This window comes from Osmerus mordax, chromosome 2 (assembly GCF_038355195.1).
Source record: "Osmerus mordax isolate fOsmMor3 chromosome 2, fOsmMor3.pri, whole genome shotgun sequence".
Classification (NCBI taxonomy): Eukaryota; Metazoa; Chordata; class Actinopteri; order Osmeriformes; family Osmeridae; genus Osmerus; species Osmerus mordax.
This window is the reverse complement of record NC_090051.1, coordinates 17,045,026-17,069,006: the sequence shown is the minus strand read 5'-3', so window position 1 is coordinate 17,069,006 and position 23,981 is coordinate 17,045,026. Positions and strand designations below refer to the sequence as shown.

At 47.4% G+C, this 23,981-nt stretch overlaps 1 protein-coding gene across 1 annotated transcript in view; it reads left to right on the top strand.

Annotated features, from left to right (window-relative positions):
* The window catches only part of itgb5 (integrin, beta 5), a 29,438-nt gene extending 6,419 nt beyond the window's left edge, over nt 1–23,019 (top strand). Inside the window, exons 9-15 of the mRNA XM_067252553.1 lie at nt 1,589–1,723; nt 6,264–6,693; nt 19,329–19,551; nt 20,380–20,480; nt 21,773–21,892; nt 22,020–22,186; nt 22,908–23,019. Coding sequence (XP_067108654.1) covers nt 1,589–1,723; nt 6,264–6,693; nt 19,329–19,551; nt 20,380–20,480; nt 21,773–21,892; nt 22,020–22,186; nt 22,908–23,003 — 1,272 coding nt within the window. The 3' untranslated portion in view covers nt 23,004–23,019. The remainder of the gene's footprint in view (nt 1–1,588; nt 1,724–6,263; nt 6,694–19,328; nt 19,552–20,379; nt 20,481–21,772; nt 21,893–22,019; nt 22,187–22,907) is intronic.
* Nucleotides 23,020–23,981: the final 962 nt, after the last annotated feature.

Here is a 23,981-nt window from a genome sequence, read left to right as displayed (position 1 = left end):
CGACGGCGACCATGTAGAGACAGAAATGACATGCCGTTGTGTAAATAAGATAAATAACATTTAGTTTGTTTAATACAAGAGCAAGCTATACAACTGTTTTATTGGAAAGGTTAACCTTAAATGACTTATTTTGTGATCGGGCGCTATATATTAAAACATAAAAAATAAATAATAATATATATATTACTTGACCTTCCAGGGGGGGTGGAGCGCCCCCCTAATATAATGGTAGGGGAAACACTGGTACTGTATGGGTCAAGTTAAATGTGTAGTAAAACCTCCTTTTAACCATATTTATGTTTGGCCCTCATTTATCCCTGAATGTTTGTGTTTATAACCATCAAAGTGGACACCCTCGTAATCCTCTTTCTGAGCATCCATCATCCCTAGTCATGATGGGATAGCTGTTTTTTCTCTGTCAACATTCTGGGCTTTATTTCAGTGAGCACTCTGCCAGAGTGGCTACACTTGGCTGTGAGCTTAAATTATAATGTTTATATAATTTACATTGTTAGTCAGTTTGAGAGAGAAAAGTGAGAATGCAAAGAGAGTATTGTGTGCCTGTGCTTTCAGATGTCAAACCTCAGACAGTTTCTGGATTGGTTCATTTTTCGTAGCCAAATCTTTTCTGTTCAGCTGTGTGTTTTTTGTCTATGAAGCATACTTTTGCTCTGAGCAGTGAAGAGAAACAACAACTTGTTTTTGCACACACTGTGGGTTTAGTCCAGAACTGATAATCATTTCAGGCACATGATGCAAAGTAAAGATCGAAAAAGCTTTTTGTCATAATGACGTTCAACTGCATTTTCTTTGTCACAAGAATCCTTTCTCGCCACAATCAGTTACTGTAGTCGTTAACAGGAATTGTGAAATTTTAAAGAGTTCCATAACATTTAAATCAGCGATAGTGAAAGGTATATCCATTCATCATGGTGTTGGTGAGGAATGGTTCCTGTTTGCCCAGTTACAGTCCCAGGAAAACAGGAACATGTATGAGTGAATGCACATGTAAACATGAGGAACCAACCCCCAGCTGGCACATACACAAACTATGGCTCCAAACACACACTCCTCATCCATGCTTCTGCCTCCAACATCTGTGTTTTTGGGGGGAGAAATATAGAAGATGGAGAAGACAGAATTTATGCAATCCATCATGCCCAAACCAAGACCTGACCAAAAGTTCTCGTTTCTCTCTTTTCCACCCTGACTCCAACATTATTGAGTAAGATGCAGCTGGCTTCATTATAAATTGCTGAATAGCAGTATTTAGTTGTGGTTACAGTTTGAGACATGGAAACGGCACATTCAAATGGTGTGACAACCTTAAGTTTCAGCTCTGATATACAGACTATACTTAGACTGTGATTATTGGTCATAGTCTGTCATTTGAGATGATCAGAATACATATATATTTTAATAAATAATTATTTTTCTTAACTTCTCTCATATTTTGCCCAAAACTATAAATAGTAACTTATTGTTCAAAACCATGTTCTATCTACACACCATAATCTCTCTCTCTCTCTCTCTCTCTCTCTCTGTCTCTCTCTCTCTCTCTCTCTCTCTCTCTCTCTTCCCCCCCCAGAACATCCGCTCCAAGGTGGAACTGACAGTGTGGGACCACCCTGAGGACCTCAGTCTGTCCTTCAGCGCTACCTGCCAGGACGGACAACCTCTGCAGGGCCTCAGGAAGTGTGCCGACCTCAAGATAGGAGACACGGTCAGTCTCTCTCCCACTCTGCTCAAAGGAAGTCACCTGGAGGTGGGGTGACCTAATGAATGATCCAACCCGATGGGTTCTCTTGAATTTGATTACAGCCTGTGGCCAGATTAAAATCTGGGTTATTCTCAGCAAGTCTCGGGGTTACTGGTATCCATGCTACGTTCAGAAGAGTCACCACGTACAGGATCCATCCCACTCCTACCAGTCCAATGAGAGACAAAGGAGAGCAAGTTGTGACTTGGCAGAGCTGGTGAACTGTGACCTTTCAATCCTCTTAACGTTTAGGAGTAGAGTTCCTGTTTGATTAGATCAAACTGAAGCAGCTTCTGAGAGAAGGGTTCTATCCTCCCTGGTAACAATATTGGCCCTGTGTGGAACTGTTGCCAGGTTTGAAATCGACCAGGCAAAAAGCAAATTTCTGGATACATAGTAGGCATTCTAGAGGCTACCCAAGGACAGCAGCGTTTGGTCATGTTGCTTACAAATGTGCTTAACCATGTTCATGTGTCTCTTTTTCGAGTTCCAACTCTATATTTTTAGTTCTGCTGTTATGAGTAAGACTAAGATCTTGTAAGAACCATGAAAATGCTTTGTGTTTTGCACCAGGGAGCTAATGCATCCATCACAGGCAAACTGAACTGACAACTGAATCCAGTGACCGCCAAAGAACAGTACTAAGGTGCCCATAAATCCAGTTTGTTTTGAAGAAGGCAGTAGGAATAATGTGATCATTCCCTTGTGGCTTCCTGCTTCTAGCCCAGTTGAGACGGAGTCACTGGCAGAAACATGTAAGCCTCTTCTCAATCCACACTTGACTAGATCCATTCCATCTCGATAGTTGTGAACAGCATGTTGTTTCGCTTGTCACCATCTTGACAAACCTTGTTCGATCTGCTAGCTGTTGTTGTTGGAAAGGGATCCTGACACTGCTCAGTCATCACACTGTTATTTAGACAGCACTCTAACATGGCCAGGATCCAGATTGAAGAGATATTGGTAATTCAATCTCTCAGGTTCTGTCTCTCAGGTTTGGAACTTGTGCTGTTCTGTTGGCAAGTCTCATTCTCTGACTGGGAATGTGGTTTATAGTTAATGAAAGGTGTGGACAGTGGTCCTTTCCGTAGTGATGGACGAAGGCAGCCGTGGGAGCCTGAAGACGTACATATTTTGCCTTATTCTTGGCTGAACGTCAGTTGGATTCAGTTATGCTTTTGTTCCACACAGAGATGTTATCCTGGACGGCTCACTGGAAAGGCGAGGTGAAGAAAACATGGCAGCATTAGCTTCGGGGAAGGTCACTTTTGTGTGGAGGAGGGAATGTGGCAGTGCCTGGAGGAGGGAATGTGGCAGTGTGTGGAGGAGGGAACCGTTGGGCTAATTTAACTGGCAGGGAGGGAATTTACTTGGGCCTATGTAGAACATGTTTGGACTATTTAACATGGAATGCATTCTTTATTTGTTTGAAGCCAACAAAAGCCAAGGTCAGACGATGCAGGATCACTGCATTTCTTAATCGCTTTGGATTCTGCTCCACTGCTCCAAATCCCTATACCCGCCACCCTTCCACAAGGATCTCAGTGAGGATTTGCACAAGATCTATTGAAACAGCAGCGATGGGGCTACTTTGTACACGCCACCACGCAGAGTGCTGACCCTGTGGAATTCTTCCCTCATGCCCCAGTGTCTCCCTGCCCAGTTTCTTGTTTGTCTGGTTGAATGTACGGATGGGGATGAAGGTGGAAGGCTGTGGGAGCTGGGGAAGTATGCCAGTGAATAGGAGAAGCCCCTGTCTTCAAGGCCAGGGTGGAGATCCCAACTCTGGGCTTTGTCTATGGAGGGGTGAGGGTGACATGGGGGCTGCATTTTGTGTTAGGGGCCCCTGAGTGGATTCACTCCAACAGCGTTTGTATAGATTCACTACATTCATATGAAAAAGAAATGCCAGAATGCCTGTGTGCTAGCCTGTCTGATTTCAAATGCCCCAGACTCATTTGTAAATGAGCTTCAACCACTATAGCCTTTGACTACCTCTTTCCAAGAATCCAACAAGTGTTCCAAGGTTGCAGCCCCCCCCCACCCCACAGAGGGCATGCTGCAGCCCAGAGCCCAGGTGTCAGTCACAGCTCTCTGCAGCCTCGCCACTGAGCCTGACGCATTTTAATGACCTCACACAAAGGTAGTCCGGGGGCTGGGTGGAACCAGACTCCATGCTGGAACAAAGAGCATGGTAACTAATGTCAGCCCAGCGTTGGACCCACCATTTACTCTTTGAAATGGAATGGCAACTTCAGAGTCCCTAACAGCATCCCAGCCCCTGCAGGAGGTAGTCGAAGGCTACAGAGCAAGAGACACCATAAAAAACAATTGCATGGAGATCTATGTTATATCAATGTTGTCATTGTATTTCTTTGTCCATTGCAACCATTCTTCAACTGAGCCCCGTCACTGGAGTCTCATAATGTTTACATTTTGAAAACAAGATATAAACACGAAGCCTTTAAGATAATAATTGTGTGGGAGAGTTTGTGTGGGTGCATAAGTAGCAGGGATGGCTGTACACTGCTAGTCTGTCAGTGTAACAGAGAAGAAAGCACTGATTCCCTGTTCACTGATGTTTCAAAGACACACTTGGTTGCTTTTCCCCTCAATCCACTCACTCCTCTCTCTATCTCCTCATGGCTAATCATTTGTGCTACATTTCCTCATCAGCCAGCTGTTAGACAGAACTCTCTCTTTCGAAAAGTTGGTGGTTTGCCCTGCGTCTCTCCCCTCCCTCCCTGCGTCTCTCCCCTCCCTCCCTCCATGCCTCTCCGCACCTCCCTGCGTCTCTCCCCTCCCTCCCTGCCTCTCCTCACCACCCTGTGTCTCTCCCCTCCCTCCCTGCCTCTCCTCACCTCCATGCCTCTCCGCACCTCCCTGTGTCTCTCCCCTCCCTCCCTCCCTGCCTCTCCTCACCTCCCTGCGTCTCTCCCCTCCCTCCCTGCCTCTCCTCACCTTCACCCACAGCTGTTCTCTTGCCGTCATTGTGATAGTAAACGAGACCCTGTCACCACCACCCTATTACCCATGCACACCCCCTCCCTTTTCCCTCCAGTCACCCACCCCCCACACACACCCACTCACAGCTCCACCCACACACACACCCTCCCCTTTACTCCAGCATCCCGCTGGCCTAACAAGCCACATGGTTGAGCTGACTGGCTTCCTCGTGACTCACATGTTCAGTAAATCCAATTTGGCCTCTTGTTAGCTCGTTAAGAGACCCGTGCTGGGCTGCCCCATAGTGGAGCGCAGGCAGAAAGGACCGCCATGCCTACGCCATGTGCTTAACTCAAGGGGCTCTTCCCTCTTCCTGTTCTCCCTCTGGTACGATCCACTGACCACCTCACAGCTCTGATGCCATAGCCTGCTCCTCCAAGACACCGTTATACTGTTTTGACGGACACAGACTGCAGCTGTGCTTCCCCCCCCCCCCACTTAGTCTGCTGTTTTCTGAAGAAAAGAGAAGGTGAAAGATTGATGCCAAGGAAGACAGAGTCTTCTTTGAGTGACAGAATGATGCTCTCTCTCCCTGGTGAACGCAGGTCCATGTGTTCACTAGCTGCTGCCAATATCAGCAAGCCACCGATTGAAAGAGTGTTTGGCTTGGGGTTCACTAAAGGCTGACTGACTCACTGACAGATGGGGCACTTTGCTGTGGACTTCAAAGCATAGCATATTCCCTCTCCTCTGGCCCTCAGCCTCCAACCTCTCCTCTGGCCCTCGGCCTCCAACCTCTCCTCTGGCCCTCGGCCTCCAACCTCTCCTCTGGCCCTCGGCCTCCAACCTCTCTTCTAGCCCTCAGCCTCCAACATCTCCAGACATTCTGTATAAAATGTTCTTCGGAATGGGATTCTTTGTAAGCTGCGAAAACTCCTGTATAAGGCCCATGCACAGGCATTTGGTGGATTTATGATTGTATTAGTTTAAATGTGGAAATGAGGAAAACACTCTCCGCTCTTCAGGATAGGCAACACTGCTCTGCAGGGGAGAACAACACTAACTAGCTCATGTGACGGGCAAGAGGGAAGGTAGTGTCTCTTCGAACGACTTCCTTCCCACCAAGCAATCAAGTGGGTGGAGGACGTGAGCCATCTGCTTTAATTGCGTGTGATGACTCCGCTCTGTTGACTCCAAGCCACTTCAAGATTTCTTCTGACGTCTCCTCTGAGATAAGGATGGATATGTAAACACAGCCAGGGTCAGGCACAGTTCACTTTCACAGTCCGGCTGCCCAGCCCATCTGGCTATTGTGTAAAAGATAGAGCTTGTGAGATATCTGGGTCATGCTGTCTGTATATTTCTGTATTGATGGATGGTCACAGTTATTATTTAATCAGCTGCAGTGTTTGTTCAAAACGCTCCAAGATTGCCCTTTCTCAGGCGATTTGTCTGATTATTTTGTCTAAAGTGTACAATCCAAATCCGAAAGATCCCACATATCCAGTTGAATAGTTTTTTTCTGTTTTGACACTTTTGTTTTTTATTACTGTCCCAGGTGTCCTTCAAAGTGAGCGTGGACTCATGGAACTGCCCCCCCCGCGGCACCCATCAGAGCTTCACCATCAGGCCCGTGGGCTTCAAGGACCGTCTCGAGGTGTCTGTCGACTACAAATGTGACTGTGGCTGCACGGGCCTCACCCAGGCCAACAGCTCCCGCTGCAGTTCCATCGGCGCGTACACCTGCGGCACCTGCCGCTGCGAGCCGGGCTACCTGGGCGCCCGCTGCGAGTGCCAGGAGGGCGACGCGGGCAGCCAGTACCTGAGCGCTTGCCGGGAGGCGGAGGGGAAGCAGACCTGCAGCGGGCGGGGAGAGTGCAGCTGTAACCAGTGTCTGTGCTACGAGTCCGAGTTCGGCAAGATCTACGGCAGCTTCTGCGAGTGCGACGACTTCTCCTGCGCCCGCCACAAAGGCATCCTGTGCTCAGGTGAGGACCAAACGCAGTCGACCCCGGAGGCTGCACGATTGTATTTGGACAGTTTGACATGTTCATTGTTTATTATGTTGTAACTTATTTAGGTTTTTTTAAGATTTGTGGTAACGACTGATGTTTTCTAGTTTTTGGCAGTCATGTCTGAACATGGACTGATATGAATCTATATATTTAATGAGGTGCAGTGTTTGATTGGACAGGTGCTGAGTAGAAGCGGTAAACTGGGTTGCCACATTACTACAAACGCTGCGTTTATGAGAGGAAACAGCTGGTTGCCAGTGTAGTATCCCCCACTACAGGTCTACCCTGCAGGTGTGTCTATAAAGTGTGTTTGAAGGTGAACTGTATTTTTGTTAGCATTCAACCATACCTGTGCAGGGTGTGTCCTTGTGGTTTAGCAGACCTGAAATGCTTTAGAACTTGTAATGGTTCTGGCAAGCCTCCAAATGTTCAAAGGGTGGCTGCAGTTAGTTCACTTTAAACTCTGTGTTTGTGCGTCTCTGGGATCTGGCTGGTCTTGATACGGAGTGCGTTAGGACCCTGGAGAGTTCGAATGGCACTGTTTAAGAATGAGTTCCAACAGGACCTATTCCAAGTGTTGTAAATGGAACTAGGCTGTGTTTTTCAGTAACCTTTCTCAGTTTTTCTGCTATTACATACGCCTGTTCGCTGTCAGTCTGACTCACGCTACCATTATTCCCAAGACAATAAAATGGAAGGGAATTGTTGTTTGTAGTCCAGTGTTTCGTTGTAAAAGTATTTAGCTGAGGCTTAGCTAAACCTCTAGCTCTAGTTTAAGAGATCTGAGGCCTGAGCTGCATTCTAATTTTCTCATTTTTCATGTAATATTCTCCTCTGGTTAAAGATACATGTGTATGTCAACCACAGTAATGAGGCCTTGTGTCGAGGGCCTATCCCAGATAGCTGGGACCTGGCATCATCAGGCAGAGCAGGCCTGCCTGGGTTAGCTAACACCAACAGCTAGCCTACATACTAAACAGGCCGGCCTATTGGGTTCCCAGAACATTGGGTCCAAGCCTTAGTGTGTTCTGGGTGGAGACCTGCTGCTGGAAAGAAGCCCTCTGGCTCCCCCCCAAGCCAACGACTGTTCCACTAAAACCACAGAGGAGGCTTTGTAACAGGGCTCCCTGTCTCCCTGGGCACCCTGACACAATGGCAGGGCCTATCTAACATCCATGTATCTATACTCTGTGCAAGAGTGTGTTTCGTTTAGTCAGCAAGACTCGGCAGGCCGGGCAGCTACAAAACGTTTGATTGTTTGTTGGTCGGTCGTCCATAACATAAGCCGGCCAAGCCATTAAAAGTGAACAGTCCAGTTCACTTCATCATGGCTTGTTCTTTTTGTCTCTTCTCTCTCCTCCTCCTCTTCCACTCTCCGCGTGGTCGGCCCTGGCGATTAACGAGTTTCGGTTCTACCATTTTACTTCTCCTTCTCGTTTTCTTTACTATGCTGGCACTGTTAATTGGTAACACCGTTAATTGTCAGGGTGTATAAACCGATCTTGTAAAATAAATGAGGTACTCCAGCCCTGTAAAGACAAACAGATTTTATTATGAAGGTCGTTCTCAACCTCTGTATGCAGTAAAAGACCCTGTAAACGGTTTTGTTCTCTGTTTGGATTTGGCTACGCTCTGCTGCTTTGCAGCTTCTTTCCTCAGAAGAGAGGAGGTTCGGACTGAGTTCCAGAACTTGCGCTGACAAACGGCTAGAAGGCTCAGCACTAAATTAAGCTGGAAATCAGTTGGCACGGTGTCCTAAACGAGCTCTCTTTGTTAAATATCTAATGAAATAAATTCTCAGTCGGAAAGGTCTGGAAGTGTTCATCTCAGGAGTTTTGTTTTTGTTGGGTCTTTCCAGCAGGCTATCTGCCTGTCCATCTGACACACAGCTTGGTCTGAACTCACCTGTGTCAGTCATCGTTCATGTCGGAGGAGGCTGGAGCAGAGGGTGGCAGTGTTGATGGATGGGCCTTGTGTAGTTTGCGAGACCCGGGTTGTCGATGCCGGTATGGCACTCCATGAATGACCCAGGGGTGGGAGATCTGTGCTGCGGTCAGCAGGGTGCTGTTTGTGGAATGCTCATATGGCAACATACAGCCTAGGTAGATGTGATATGAAAACCATGTGTGTGAAATTCCATGCCTTTTGCCTCACCGTTGCCGCAGGACTCGGAACTATCGTGTTCCTCTCCAGGCTGTGACCTAGCATCTCAGACCTGAGGGTGAGAGCCGCCTAGTCCTGTCTGGGGTCTGGACTCTGACTTCATCTCCCTGATTGGGTTACTGTGTCACTGGGCCAAACAGCATGCAGGGACTCCTGCTAGGTGATTTCCCTTTTTTGTTAGTCAATAAAAGACAGCTGTGTGGACTGGGGAGGGCTGGTATGGGATGGCTGGTGGGGGCCCTGTAGTAAACACGGCCAAAGGTTAGTGGAACCCTTTCTTTCTTTTTTTACCAAGCTACTCTTTACAGCAGTTGGGCAGAACAGACACTTCATGTTGCTCAACAGCTAGTTAACCTCCAAGACTGTACTTGTAAAAAGTTTAATTTTATTGTGTTGTATATTTCGTAAGTATTTATTTTGTCCCTATTCTGAAGCTTTTTTTGTTTTGGTTCTGGTGAGGCCTTCTTCTCTGGGGACTGAGGGATAGTCTTTGATGGCGTCCTAGCAACCATGCTGCTGTTTGCTCTGGCCCAGTCAGAGAAGAGTGTGAGGCAGACAGAGGCAGGCAGGCCACACTCCACACCCAGCTGTGGCTTCTGTCAGCTGCTCTGAAGCTGGGGTTCCCTAGTAGCAGCCAGCCAGGCCCCTACAGAGTCTGCCGGCCGACTCTCTCCACTACAGAGTCCCTCTCTGGAGCCACAGATGTCACTGTCACCGCCGTCATCACATAGCTGCTCAGTTACACCCTAAACCCCTCCGAAATCTGGGTTGAAAGTGGTGGTGTATCTTTTCCCTACATAGGGTTAGCAAAACATTGTTGTAACTGTAGTAGTGATTTGAATACCGAGTGTCTTTTGTTTTTCCCTCCCTAACCCTCTGGTGCGTGCCAGTGGGTGAGGGAGGGCGAGCAGAAGAGGTGCACCCTCTGGTGCGTGCCAGTGGGTGAGGGAGGGCGAGCAGAGGAGGTGCACCCTCTGGTGCGTGCCAGTGGGTGAGGGAGGGCGAGCAGAGGAGGTGCACCCTCTGGTGCGTGCCAGTGGGTGAGGGAGGGCGAGCAGAGGAGGTGCACCCTCTGGTGCGTGCCAGTGGGTGAGGGAGGGGGAGCAGAGGAGGTGCACCCTCTGGTGCGTGCCAGTGGGTGAGGGAGGGCGAGCAGAGGAGGTGCACCCTCTGGTGCGTGCCAGTGGGTGAGGGAGGGCGAGCAGAGGAGGTGCACCCTCTGGTGCGTGCCAGTGGGTGAGGGAGGGCGAGCAGAGGAGGTGCACCCTCTGGTGCGCCCCAGAGAGAGCGTTCCACAGGGCTAATCCGTAATCAGCCTCCGCAGATGGAAGGTCTGACATGCAGGAGATGGTGGGGAGAGATCATGGGTCAGGAACCTTAAGACTTCACTGGGACACGATGGTTTGAATAATGAGGTAGCCGTGTGTGTGTGTGTGTGTGTGAGAGAGAGAGAGTGGGTGTGTAGGTTTAAGCGAGGGGAGAGTGGAGCCTGCGGTGTCAGTGTGATGGGAGGGGGGAGGGTCATCTGACCTTGTGTTCATAGACTCTCTGTCTCTCTGTCTCATGCTATTTCCTAGAGTCTGTAGAAATCCCAAGGCCATGGTGTGCGTGTTGAGTCTGTCAGGATATCTACAAGGTGATGTAAGTGCAGTCAGATAGACGGTATGGAGAGAATTAGGCTGTTTGTCTTTTGGTTACATAAAGGGAATACTTTTGAAACGTAGCACATTTTAATGTAGTGTTTAATTTAGTGTTTGAGAGTGAGCGAAGGATGTTGTGTGTGTGTGTACGTTTATTACTCCACAGCTCGTACGCATGCAACGTACACGTGTGAGAACTGTCGGCTGTTTGTGACGAAGCCTCAGTAAACCTTTAATGTGTAGTCCCCCGCTGCCTCACATCTGCTGTGTGTTCTGGGTAACAATCCAACCGCTGGGCTGCGCGCACCAGAAATAGCCTGTCTTTATTCTCCACACTCGCACGTTCACCCACAAACCCTTTTCCCTATAAAGAAATCTGCAGGCTCAGAGCCCTGTGTGCGCAAATGATGGGTGACGAGGGTAAGTGGGGAAATGTATGAATGTGTGTGTCTGTGCATGCATGTGTCTGGCTTGTGCGACTGCTTTGGCCGTGCTTTATTGTATCAAAGAGAGACTTTGTCAGGCCCCCTATATCTTGCCACGATTGCTAGTTTGTAAGAGTCGAGTTTTCCCGTTCAAAACGCGTGTTACAGTTTATGGCTTCGCTTACCCAAAGAGATCCGTTTGACAATGTAGCTTATCCTAACTGAATCCCCCTGTTCTGTTGTGAAAATGACATGAAAGGCCAGGGACGGAAAGGAAAGGAAAGGAGGGTTGGGAAAGTCGTGAGATCCTCTGTCTGTGGATGAGATCCTGGCCTGCAGGCCATGTACTGAGAGATTAGTGGGAGACAGCAAACTGATAGGCCCAACCAGAGCCTGGACAAGTTGAAACAGAGGATAAAACGTGTCATGTGCGCCATCTTTAATATTAAGAGTATTAGCCAAAGGGTGCGAGTCTAGCTTCTGTTTCTTAATAAGACTAAGCAGAAACTCAGTCTCCATGAGGTTAAGCACTTCATAAAGGGTTTTGGCATAGTGGTTGTGGAGTAGATTTGTTTTATTTGTTGTGAGTTGAACTCACAGCAATTAGTAAAGCTGGTCTTAGTTAATGTCTGGCAGAAAGCTCATTATGCTCTCACTACACAGGGCTTAGAGTTGCTCGTTACATGAATTTGAAACCCATATACGACAAACATTTTAACCAAAAGGGTCCCGAGCAATAATATTTGTGAAAATACCATTTGTTTCCCCAATCTGCTATATTGAGTGTGATGCTGTGTAAGGTTCCTTGACCTGGGTTCTTATAGATAGAATTAAAAGTAGAATTGAGAGCCATTTCCATCCTGAGAGCCTTGCCTGTGTGGTTTAGTGTAGGTGACTAATAAAGATGCTACCTGTCCAGCACCAGGGTTATTGCTTCCCTGTGGCCCCGAGGTAAGGCAAGCCCGGATGCTAGTTTAGTCTCGGACGAGACTGAACCTGACCATGACTAACACCTGACTTCTGGTTAATGTTGGAATTTCAGTCAAATTTTGTTCCTTATTCGTCAGACGTGGTTGATAAACAGAGCATTAGAAAAGCTTTCCTCTCATTTTGTGGTAGATTCTGGCCTCCGTCTTTCATGATGTACGGCAGCTACATCATGTCTGCCATGTACAAGGTTAAAATAAAAGCAAAGCTGCCTAGGTGTTGCCTTTTTGATTCTCCCTCCCTCTCTCCCTCTCTCTTTTCCTTTCCCCGTGTTGTCAGGCCAATCATGTAAGAAAGGTTTCCTTGTTCCCACGTTTACTTAAAGCAAGATTTGCCTCAACTGGCCCAAGTGGATAGCTACGAGGGACGGATATTGAGTCTGAATAGGTACAGTTCAGGTACAATAGAGTATTTGGTTTTCATTTTGTGGGCTCTTGTGTGTTTTTACAACTTACACTAAAGGGGTACTAGCCTGTGGGTGGCTCTGTGGAGGCGGGAGGTTCTGGGTGGAGACTCCGCCCCATGAGTCTCCACAAGTCATTGGGTCAGGCTGTGGACTCGGACTCTTACCAGAACTGTTGCTGCCTGAAGAAGTTAAAAAGACGCAGCTGTCCAAATATCAACTTTTAAGAAGCGTAGTGTGTAGCCCCAAGGCTCCTCCGTCAGAGTGCTACAGTAAGCCTCTCTCCTCTCTCCCTCTCCTTGTGTGTCTCTCTCCTTGAACTCTCAGTCTGTCTCTCTTTCTCAGAGGTTTCTGCCAGGTAAACAGCTTGTCAGAATGTACATGTCTGTTCATGATTCTATACCTGAACGGCAGGAGATCACGTTTACAAGGCCGAGTTGAGGCCTGATGATGGGAACCTCTTTTAATGGAAGAGGTTTAAAGACTGAGTTGCTATTCAAGTTCAAGGAAGTGTGGTGGGATGCACGCACGCATACACAAACACTGAGGTTTTTAAACTTGCACACTCAGCAGTCAGTGCATGCAAAACCATCGGCCAGTGCGTGCAAAAAAGCAGCCATTAGGCAATCTCAAACCACAGTGTCTGGCCACAGTCCTAATCAAATTTAAGGTGGATTTGAAAACTCTGAATCTTTTAAAGGGCTACTTTTTACAGTATGTCGGCTGGTGCTGAGACATCCTCTTACTGGGAGAGCACTGTTGTTGCCTGGTCGTGCTTGGAAAATAATGGCTATTATCTGTCATCTCTGTGGTGCTTGTCATGTCAACACTGTCAGGAAGAGGCTGTCAATAACTGTAGTTATATTCTGCTGCAGTCATTCTGTGAATTTTATTGGGTTGAAGAACTGTGAATTATTTTGAAGGTTGAAAGGTTGTGAGTGGGTTCCATCAATGCAGGCTATATCAAATCCCATTGTCTTTGTTTTTTAAAGCTAGCAGCAGAAATCATATGAAAGTATAATGTTATGTAAAATAACAGATTTAGCACAATAGATTGGAATGCGTGTTGAATTTGCAGGATTAGGTCTTGTCCTGATCTCAAAGGTGACTTAGCTGAGCGTAAAAGGAAGAGCTTGTCCTGGCCTGCTTACCGTACTTGAACAAGACAGACATTTTTTGTTTGAAGTAAGTTTAAATCAGAAGCTGACAGAGAGGTGGCAGTCGCTTTAGAGCGGAGCCTGGAGGGGGAACAAATTACTCGCATCCAATAAACATGAAAACTATAACACACACACACACACGCAGGGCAGAGCCAAATGCAAGGTTTGAACAGCAATACAGCTGGGAACTGTTAGGAACGTCTAATGAATCCGTTTAGCAGACTGAGTGGACGACACACACCTCCTGTACCCACTCTCTCACTCACTCAGTCACTCTCTCACTTTGTTATGACAACTCTAATAGTGCACAGACTGTATGCTCCAGATGAAAGGTATATGACCCTTGCCCCATCTCCAGTTATCTGCTTTTCTGTCAAATCCGACCAGCGTTGACTTTGTGTGCATCGGGAGATGTCCCAGAGAGAGCCTTTTCCAGTACTGTCTGTCTTTGGTGAGTATTGTATAAGCTCTGATCCCACTGCCACATGTCAGGATGTAGTTCAAGGATGAACAAAGGAAGACTGGAACGCAACTCACGCCTATTATGTCTGTGTTCAATGGAATGGGCCGGTGGCGGTGGCAGCTGAAATCTTTTCATTTCAGAGCAACATTGTCCTGTCCTGTTCAGTGTGCCACTGCATGAAGCTTTATTTCACTGATATCTTGTGTCCCTTCAGACTTGCCAAATCAGCTGTTTATGGGCTTTTCTACTCCTTGAAACGATGGCATCTCTGTCTCCTTCTGCCGTGTGCTGATGTAAGCATTGGTGTGTGTGTGTTTTGTGTGTAATGTTTGCACCATAAAATAGTACTGTATCTTCTAGAGCTTCAGTTCACTTCTCTTTTGTGGTATAATCCAGTATGGTGTGGCTATACAGCAGCAACATTCCCATGGCCTTGAGTCATACAAAGAGTCCAGTGCTTTGTATTCTCCCAACTCAGCTTGTACATGAACATGCTGTGTGTTTTCCAAGCAGAGACATATAAAGGAACCACCTAATAGACATGGCTCAACCACTAGCCATTTTAGCATAGTATAACCCTTCACTGCGGTCCCTCTAACACAACTCCTTGAGCCAGCTCTTTGTTACAGCACCAAAAAAAGCCTCTGCAATAAAATCGAATTAAAAAACGTATGATTAAATTGTGTGGTTAAAGTGATATTGTTCTGCTGTCTAAGCCTTCATTAAAGTCAGTGTTTCAACACTTCTCAAGCACAATGAGTGCTATAATAGATTGATCTGAATCTTTGAAATGGATCTGAATCTTTGAAATGGATCTGATCCATGAATGAGCTTTAAGATCATGTCCTGTTCTCAGCCTATAATATACGTTTTATGTGTTTCCATTTTTCAATGTTCCGTTATGTACACAGTACATTGTACCCTTGGCTCACCTAAACATAAAAAGAAAAGTTGCCCCAAAAGCCAAAAATGTAAAGTATTTGTAACACAAATAGTATTCCACCAAGGTCTGTCCGTATCCACTGTCCTGAGAGCTGGAAATGGATGCCTGCTTCCTGTTGCATATAGGGGTCTGGAAGTCAGAGGGCATGTTTTCCATTGGGAGGGAGGGAGTAGCAGACACAAATATATAAACACACACACACCACTGGCCCAGGACACGGTCAGTGCCCTCAATGCCTCTGAAGGAGAGGTCTTAGTTTCAGCTTCGGGAGGGAGAGCCCTCACCCTGCCACTTGTCAGTGTAACTTTCAGCCTGGAAATACCAGAAAGCTGCTATGTCACAGGGGTTGTTGAGTTCTCCGTTACTCTGATCCTGCACTCTGCAGGGGACTTTGTGACTGAGCATGACTGGGAACAGACCATACTTAGTTTTATCACACATCTCTGGCATTGCACAGTTCTGTTCCTGAGCAATGACCTTTCGTCAACCCAGTAATCCCCTCGTAGTGATATGGAGTTTTCCGACTTCTATGTTTGCCTGAGCTTTTTTTCACCCCATTGTTAAAAAGTAACATCAGAACCATGGCGGTTGAAAAGCTAGGGGTCTACAGCAGAAGCCTTTGCCCAGCGGCAGCAGCTGTGAAGTGTTGTAAGGCTGTTTGACAGAGGACACAGCTGAACACAATCAATTGACCCCCCTAACCATCTCTTTTTTTCTTTTCTTCTCTCTTTCCTTTTCTGTGCCGTGAGAAGAACATGGATGGTGAGTCAAGCAGGACTCTGAGACAGGCAGACAGGAACTATTTGGAAACAAATCCAGGCCAGCAGTGGTGGTTCGTTCCAGACTCCTCAGACAAAAATAACTCCTTGAGGAAACGCACTGTTTATTTTTGGGGGCCTCTTATAAAAATGACCCGCGTCTGTTTACCCTGAATCTCAAGCCCGTTCCTCTCGTTCATTCAGGACACTTCATCTTGCGTACAGTAAGACAGGCACGCAGTACAGAAAGACATCAGTCACTCTGAGGCACACTTATCCAGAATCTCAGCACCTCTTTTTGACACCGAAAATGGATCCAACCCCAAAGTCAGCCACACTGTACCAGTTCCTGTCCTGTATTTCACCCAGCAGTCTCCCACATCCTAAGGGACGAGCCTCCTTGGTTCCCACAAGGCACCCTGACGGAGGTGGAGCTCTCTCACACCAAGCTGCCACTTTAGGACTGACTTAATTACCCCCGCTCAGAGATTTAGAGACGGGATAGATGGTGGTCTCTTCCAGCCTTTGTTCTTCTCTGCCTCTTTTATTCTCTTTTTTTTTTGTTGCTCTCGTCTGTCTGTCTCTCTCTCTCTCACCATCTCTCTCTGTTACCAAGGGAGAGATTGTTTGGCAACAGTTGCAATGATGCGAAGGTGCAGTGACCTACATGCAGACAGAAAGAGAGAGAGAGAGAGAAAGAGAGCGACTCCGCAGAGCTTAACAGGACACATGGCCCTAGCAAGCCTCTATGATGTTCAGTCCCCCAAGAGTCCACCAATTCCCATACCTATCGTGTATCTTAGGGCACATAATGTGCAAAGCCAAGGCACACAGTAGCTTTTCCTGGTGGTCACAATGGTCACGCCTTCTGAGCCCCCTGTGATCTGGGTACGGGTCAGGGAATAGAATACAGGAGTGGAACTCAGCCCTGACCACCCCTCCCCCCCCCCCCCACCCCCACCCCTCTTGTCACTGCGTCGGTCTCGCGACCGTAATGGATGTCAGGACGTCCCAGAAATGAGAGAAGAGAGGCTGCCCGGTAACAGTGGGTGTGATCCATAACACACTAGTGCCCATGCGCCAGACATCTGGTTGTAGGCGTGAGGGGAATTTGGTGATGGAGTTTACATACTGACGAGTGTTGGTATTTTGTCTCGTGTCCTCCCAAATCTAGATCCGAAAAAGGGCCTGTTTGGATGTTCAAATGATTTTAATGATAACAACATGTTTTTTACACGGTTATTGATAATGCCCACGTTCCAGTACACCCAGTAGCTACAAAACGGAATGTTCATTACCCAACAGAAGTTTGGGGGTATGGGGTCCTGACTATGGTCTGGTATCAATGCTGGATGAAAGGAAGGAAATGGATGTGATATTATCAGAGGAAGAGCTTGCTTGTTATGTACACACAAATACACACACTGACTAGCATGGGTATTCAAGAAGCAGCTGAAGTAGCAACAGGTCATTACTTGTTTAGGCACTAAATCAGCCCTCTCAGACTAGCCCTGTCAGAGAGATTCACTCTATTGACTGTGTATTTTCTATCATAGAGTTATTGCTCCTTTCCCATGAGGTTGTGTGTCTTCTGTGTCTCTGAGTCAGGACAAGAGGGGTCAGGACTGGGTAGGAGGCTGCAGTCGTGGCTGTGCTAGTGACAGGGCTGTCGACAGCCCCCGCAGTCATTCTGGGTTTGGGTGTGCCGTTCTGACCGTCCGTAGGGATTAATGTGACCAGTCTCAACTTTTCCACCTCTTAAAAACGGATTCTACATACTTTATTTCCTGTACTCTGACTTTTGCATGCAGCACATTTGTATTACATTTTATTATGGATTTGAAAGAATTTAGGTCAGTGTTTCTTTGCTACGCGCAAAACATAACCTGATTTTGAATTCTCCAGTAATAGACAGAACTTTGAAAAAAGCTTCCATTCTCTTTTTAGAGAAACAACTTTAACTAAGTGAAATAACTTTTCTCTGTACTTCTACAGAGGTTCTTCTGTAATGGATTTTTCTGGCTGATTGTCCTTTGTCCATATTTTGAAAAAGAACATCCACTCACAGACAGATAGCAGTGATTACATTAGTAAGCATCCGCCATTCCCCTGCCAGCCTGCCTCCATCTTCACCATGAACCAGGAAGCACTGGAATTCATTATCTAGAGTAAACCAATCAGAAATAGTGGAGGTCTGTCCCATAGACACACCGCCATACCACAGCTGTTGTAGAACTATGGGATTGGCATTGGTAGAACCCTTGATGTCATTCCCTTTAAGGTCATTATAAAGCAGATGAACGTAGGTTCTCCTAAAAGTACCTTATCCCCAAAGAATCCTTCTGACTGAGGCCGACACCTGGATTACATTAAAGCTGCTAGATTAGACCAGACCAGGGTTCTCTCTTCTCTCAAACGTTCTCATGCGAGACGCAGTTTCTATTCCCTCAGTAACTTTGCTGGAAGAAGATGTGCTTCTTCTGTTCTACCCTGGACAGCCCTGCTACCTCAGTTCCTGGGATTGGCCTGTCCCAAAAACCTAGCTACATCACTTTTAACCTGTGTATGTCAATGACCTCTATCATACTGTGACTGAGCTGTCCCTAAATATCTGGGCACCCTTTCTAAGTCACCCTCTAGCTTCCAGCTGTGGTGTGGCTCAGCTCATGCAGCCGGCCTGGTTGTCCTCTGGTGTTACTGACTGGTCTGGGTCTCTGAGCCTTGGCCTTAGCCTGAGCGTCAGGGCCTGGGTCTGGGCCTCTGGGTCTGGGCCTCTGGGCCTGGGTCTGGGCCTCTGGGCCTGGGTCAGGGCCTGGGTCCGGACCTCTGTGCCTGGGTCAGGGCCTGAGTCTGGGCCTCTGGGCCTGGGTCAGGGCCTGGGTTTAGGCCACTGGGAAGTGTACCAGTTGTAAAACTGGCCTTCAAAAGCTCCTCTGCATGGTGGCTGTACATTTCTCAAACTGATGTAGGATGTTATGTCAAACACAAGTGGTAGTACAAGGCCTCGCCACCTATCTTCCCTCTCAGTGTATGTTCAACAACATTTGAAAGTGAATGAATGTCTTCATTGTGGGGTCTTCAACAACTGGCGTGTATCGAACTTCCAGCTGTCCCAGCCTCCGTCAAGGCCTCCCCTTGTCTCAGAGCAGTGTTGCAGTGCTGGGAGATGTTTGCCAGTGGACCACTGAGACTAATCAGTGTTTGAATAAGGATTATCGACCCTGCTACTGTGACATCACAACCCCAGGCACTGCTGGCCTTGGGTGGCTTCGGACGTCCTATTACTTAATAATAAATTCATTGTTTTTAAAGCATTCATAATTCGTTAATTGATTCACAGACATCGAATACATGTGATTTGCAAACAGTGCTTGCCATTTTTTTTTTTACCTGTTCTGTACATTGTATGTATAAAAAATATTGTGTACATAGGGTATGTTGGCAAACATCATCATCTCTCCAGGTGGCAGGCCTCAGAATGTTGAATTGTTGACTACTGAAAGACAGAAACATGCTTTCATTTAAAGATGAAGCTGCATTTGTCTTTTAGAATATAGTCAAAGCAGATTGTAAAGGATGTATGCGTTGTGTTTCGGGTAATGCTTTGCTCAGTTTCCTCTACTCAACCTCTACTCTCCCTCTCCTCCTCCTCTTCTCTCCCTCCAGGTCACGGGGAGTGCCACTGCGGGGAGTGTAAGTGTCATGCGGGCTACATCGGGGACAACTGCAACTGCTCCACAGAGATCTCCTCCTGCATGTCAGAAGACGGGCAGACCTGCAGTGGCCGTGGCCACTGTGTGTGCGGACGTTGCCAGTGCACAGAGCCCGGAGCCTTTGGAGACACCTGCGAGAAATGCCCCACCTGCCCCGATGCCTGTGGCACCAAGAGGTACTGGCCACAGGGGCCTAATACCAGGGAGTCAGGTGGCTGAGCGGTGAGGGAATCGGGCTAGTAACCCGAAGGTTGCCAGTTCGATTCCCGGTCATGCCAACTGATGTTGTGTCCTTGGGCAAGGCACTTCACCCTACTTGCCTCGGAGGAATATCCCTGTACTTACTGTAAGTCGCTCTGGATAAGAGCGTCTGCTAAATGACTAAATGTAAATGTAATACCACCAGACCTGGCTTCCACACCTTTGCCGTACTGTCTGAAGTATTCACTAGAACTGTGCGCTTCGACTGTGCAATCAAATGCAAAGCATCTACATCCATCCATTACGCTTAATGTGTGGACTTCAGACTTGGAGCTTGAGTTTAGAGATGTAGCAGTGTGGGATGGAGTAGCTATGCCCCATAGAGTCATTAGCTTGGCCTGAACTCGGCCTCCATAACAGAGGTCACATTTCAGTCAAGGTCAAAGGTAGAAAACCTCCGCTAACTCCATCTCTGGGAGACAAGGACATTAGGAAGGTAGTTAAGTGAACTCCCATTCCGGTGGTGACGTGACGGAATGAGGATGCTTTTCCACTTCTCTCATCAGCTGTGTCAGTGTGTCAGGACTGTGGACTGGTCGAGGTCAGTGTGCTGTCATTAGTAAGCCCTTAAACCCCCTACTCACACACGGCTCCTTAACCGAGGTAAAAGGGGGCCCTTCGAGACTTGAACTCTGACATGATCTGATAGCAGGTCACCATGGTTTTGCTGGGAACACATTGAATGTTTTGATTTATGGCGACCGTGTCTAATCGCCCTGTGGATGTGCCTCCTTCTCCTCCAGGGAGTGTATCGAGTGTCGCCTGTTCAGCACTGGACGACTCGCCGACAACCAGACCTGCCAGCGTCTGTGTAAGGACAAGATCATCACAGTAGAAACTCTCAGTGAGTACCACACTGCTCCTTACACACACACACACACACACACACAGACACACACACAGCAAGCCATGTTATATCTGTACCCTCTCCACTCCCTGTTGATTAGTCCTCTCTGTAAAGCCTCACCATAGCATGATATCCTATACTGCTGTATGTTGAAAGTTACATACTCCAAACTCCTCAGATCCCTCTGCGCATACACACACACACTCGTACAGATGGCACACACAGCACTTGTCTGTAATTACTGATGATGATATACTCTCAGGAAGAGTGGGAGGCCATGTTGATGTTATTATCTGGCGAGTGTCAGTCTGGGCATCCCATTGCCAACTGGACATCTTCACTCCCCAAGATAGCATGCAATAGCAACCAAACCCCATCATTATGTTCAAAGAACGCAACCTATTAAAATATGAAAAAGCTAGACGGACCGCACCTCCTCACTAACACGAGCACGACAAAAAACCACAGACACACACACACACACTCTCACACACACACAATTGTCCCTGACCTACTCATCTAAACAAACGTGTCTTTATCTCCTTCCATAAGGCATTGCTCTAGCTCCACATGCTTAAATATATTCAAGTCATGGTTAATACGGGGAGAATACTGAGCCACTCCCAGGGTTTACAGCCCCTCTTCTGAGTGTTTTATTCGCCCCAACCTGGAGGGAGACCTGTGTCTAGGAATGTACATATTAATAATTCAATGTTGTGTTTTGAAGGCATTGTGATGCTGGCTGGTATGCACAGAGTAGACAAGGCCTGTGGGTTCTGAGGCTTGTTAAACTATTTTAAGGCCTCCTCCGTGTCGGCCCAGCAAGACCCTGTCTGTCTGTCCACCATCAGAGCCCTTTCATAGAATTCTCGGCTATTCCAGCCATCTGACTTTGCTTAACGAACTCCACATGTACATTCCGGAAACGTCAGGCGTGGGGGCCTGTGGGAGGGGGTTCGGAGTGCTCGGGACTGGAGTTGCTCTCACTTCCTAGTCTCCCTAAAGCTGTTGAAGAATTTGAATGAATATTACAAACAAACGGGAGAAGCGACGCCGTCCTTGTCCTGTTCTTGCTGTGGAATGTGAAAGTTCCCATCCAAGAGTGCTTTCACAACCGAGCCACGCATCTTCGACGTTATGCAAAGTGCTGCGTGTTTGTGTGTGGTGCTGGCAGCCCTCTTGCCTTCCCTGTCTTTCCTCTGGCCTCCCTCCATCCTCTGAAGCTGACGTGACGGCAGCTGTTTTAGCAATAGAGACTCATTGTCTCTCTCTCTCTCTTCTGCTTCCAGAAACGGAGGACCCCAACGCCGTCCTCTGCTTGTACAAGACCGAGAACGAATGCGTCATGAAGTTCACTTACTCGGAACACGCCAACGGACAATCTGTCCTCACAGCGCTGGAAGAACCAGGTGAGTGGACACACACGCTTGCAGCCTGGGAGGTCATCCCTATATATCTCACAGGGCCATGAGAATCAACCTGAACAGGAGAGAATGCGCAGTAACAGAGAGGTGGTCTCGTGCTCTGTCCTCTCAGAATGTGCCGCCGCGCCCGACGCCATGACGGTGCTGCTGGCTGTGGTTGGCAGCATCCTGCTGGTTGGCATCGTGCTGCTGGCCGTCTGGAAACTGGTCATCACCTTCCACGACCGGCGCGAGTTTGCCCGCTTCCAGAGCGCGCGCTCCCGTGCACGATACGAGATGGTGAGTTGTTTCCTTCTCTGCCTGACCGATCTGTTGGACACGGGGTTGTTAGGAGGTCAAATGTCTCGCAGTGGACTTGATTGAGCATTGGCCGATACAAAGACATCCTGTGATTTAAGTCCTAAAAACCCAAACGGCACAAGCCCACCTTTTTATGTTTTTCAAATGCAACAACCGTGAGGCTAACCTACTACTGCTGCTAATCAGTGGTCATATGTCGTCAGTTGAGATGCTGTTACTCGCCATCTAGGTCAATGTCGTCCGCCATTTTTTATGTCATGTTGTGGAATGTTGGCTAGAGTTTATAAAAATCACATTGTGGTGTACTTCTAATGTTGAATTGGAGCATTTCCCACATTCTCACTGGCCCAGTAAAATGAACCCATATGTTGTGGAGTGTGTAAAAGACACCCGTAGGTCTCATAGTGCAGCGGTGGTGTAAGATACAATCTGTATGACTGAATAACTACTGTACGATCACTGTGCATGATCTAACTAGATGCATCCGCTGACAACATGTCATTTGCTGATTGAAACCATCAGCTCACTTTGGGCCTCCTAGAATTGTCAGTTGGAGAATAATTTGGCTCACAGGGATTAACTTGAAACTTGGACCTCCTTTATCATGTGCATTCTAATGAACCTCCTGACCTATTATCTCTCTTCCTGTTTTCGCTCTCGCTCTCTATCACTCCAAATCTCTGTCCCTCTCTCTCCCTAGGCCTCCAACCCACTGTACAAGCAGCCCATTTCCAGCTACCCTGTAGAGACTGACTTTAACATGTGCGGGAAGAACTACAATGGAGCAGTCCACTGATCCATCACCACGGGGGGTGGTGGGGAGGGGCACGGCAGGACCGGTCCATTATAAAAAATAAAAAAACACAAAGTGGGGTGGGAAGGGAAGGGAGGGGTATGAACTCAGTCCACTGAGGAAGATTGATAAACAGAAGTGAAATGGACTGGACTTTTTCTAAGAGGGAATGTGTGGCCTTCTTGAGGAAGTGCAGTGACTGTGGTGAGATGAGATGTGACTTCAGCTCTGGCCCATGTGACACAAAGCTGTCAGAGCGGGGGGACCCAGCACAGCAGCTGCCAACCAAGGACTCCTGGAGCTCCTGTATGAAGGGCAGAGATGAAGATGTGCTCCGAGTTTGTGTACTTCGGTAACACATGGATGTTATAAGTGGAACAGAAATCTATGAAGCCCTATCTGTCACAGACTATTTGAGTGCATTTGCCAACTTTACATAAACTGTAACTCTTAAGCAAGCAGCAATATACCTTGTACAGACCAGGCAAGGCATTGACTTATATTTGTATGTATATTTTTTTAGACTGTCAACTGCCTTTCCTGCTGCCAACTATGCACCCTAGTTCCCTCCTAACTAGTGGATACCTTGAGTACAGACAGGAGGTGTTGATTTTGTAAAATTCAAGAGCACATATTTTTGACTGATGGGGTACTAACTTTAGGACAGCAGTAGACTTCTCACCCTTGTTTTGCACAGCAGGTAATAGGAGTCAGTTTCAAAGTCACTTAAATTAATCTGACTATATGCTTATGGTGTCTGTGTCATGGTCACACTGTCTTTGCACTCCCCTCTACACTCCTTTAACCCTGATTTCCAAATCATCCATCAGCCATGCTTGGAGATCCAAAAGGCCTGGACAGGGGTCATCCATGTCCTGGTGTATTGATTCTCATATGACTAACATCTATGAAGTCATTTAATGTTTTCATAAATGGATAGAGCCTAGGCAAGGGATTGATCTGGAATCAAGCATGTGACTG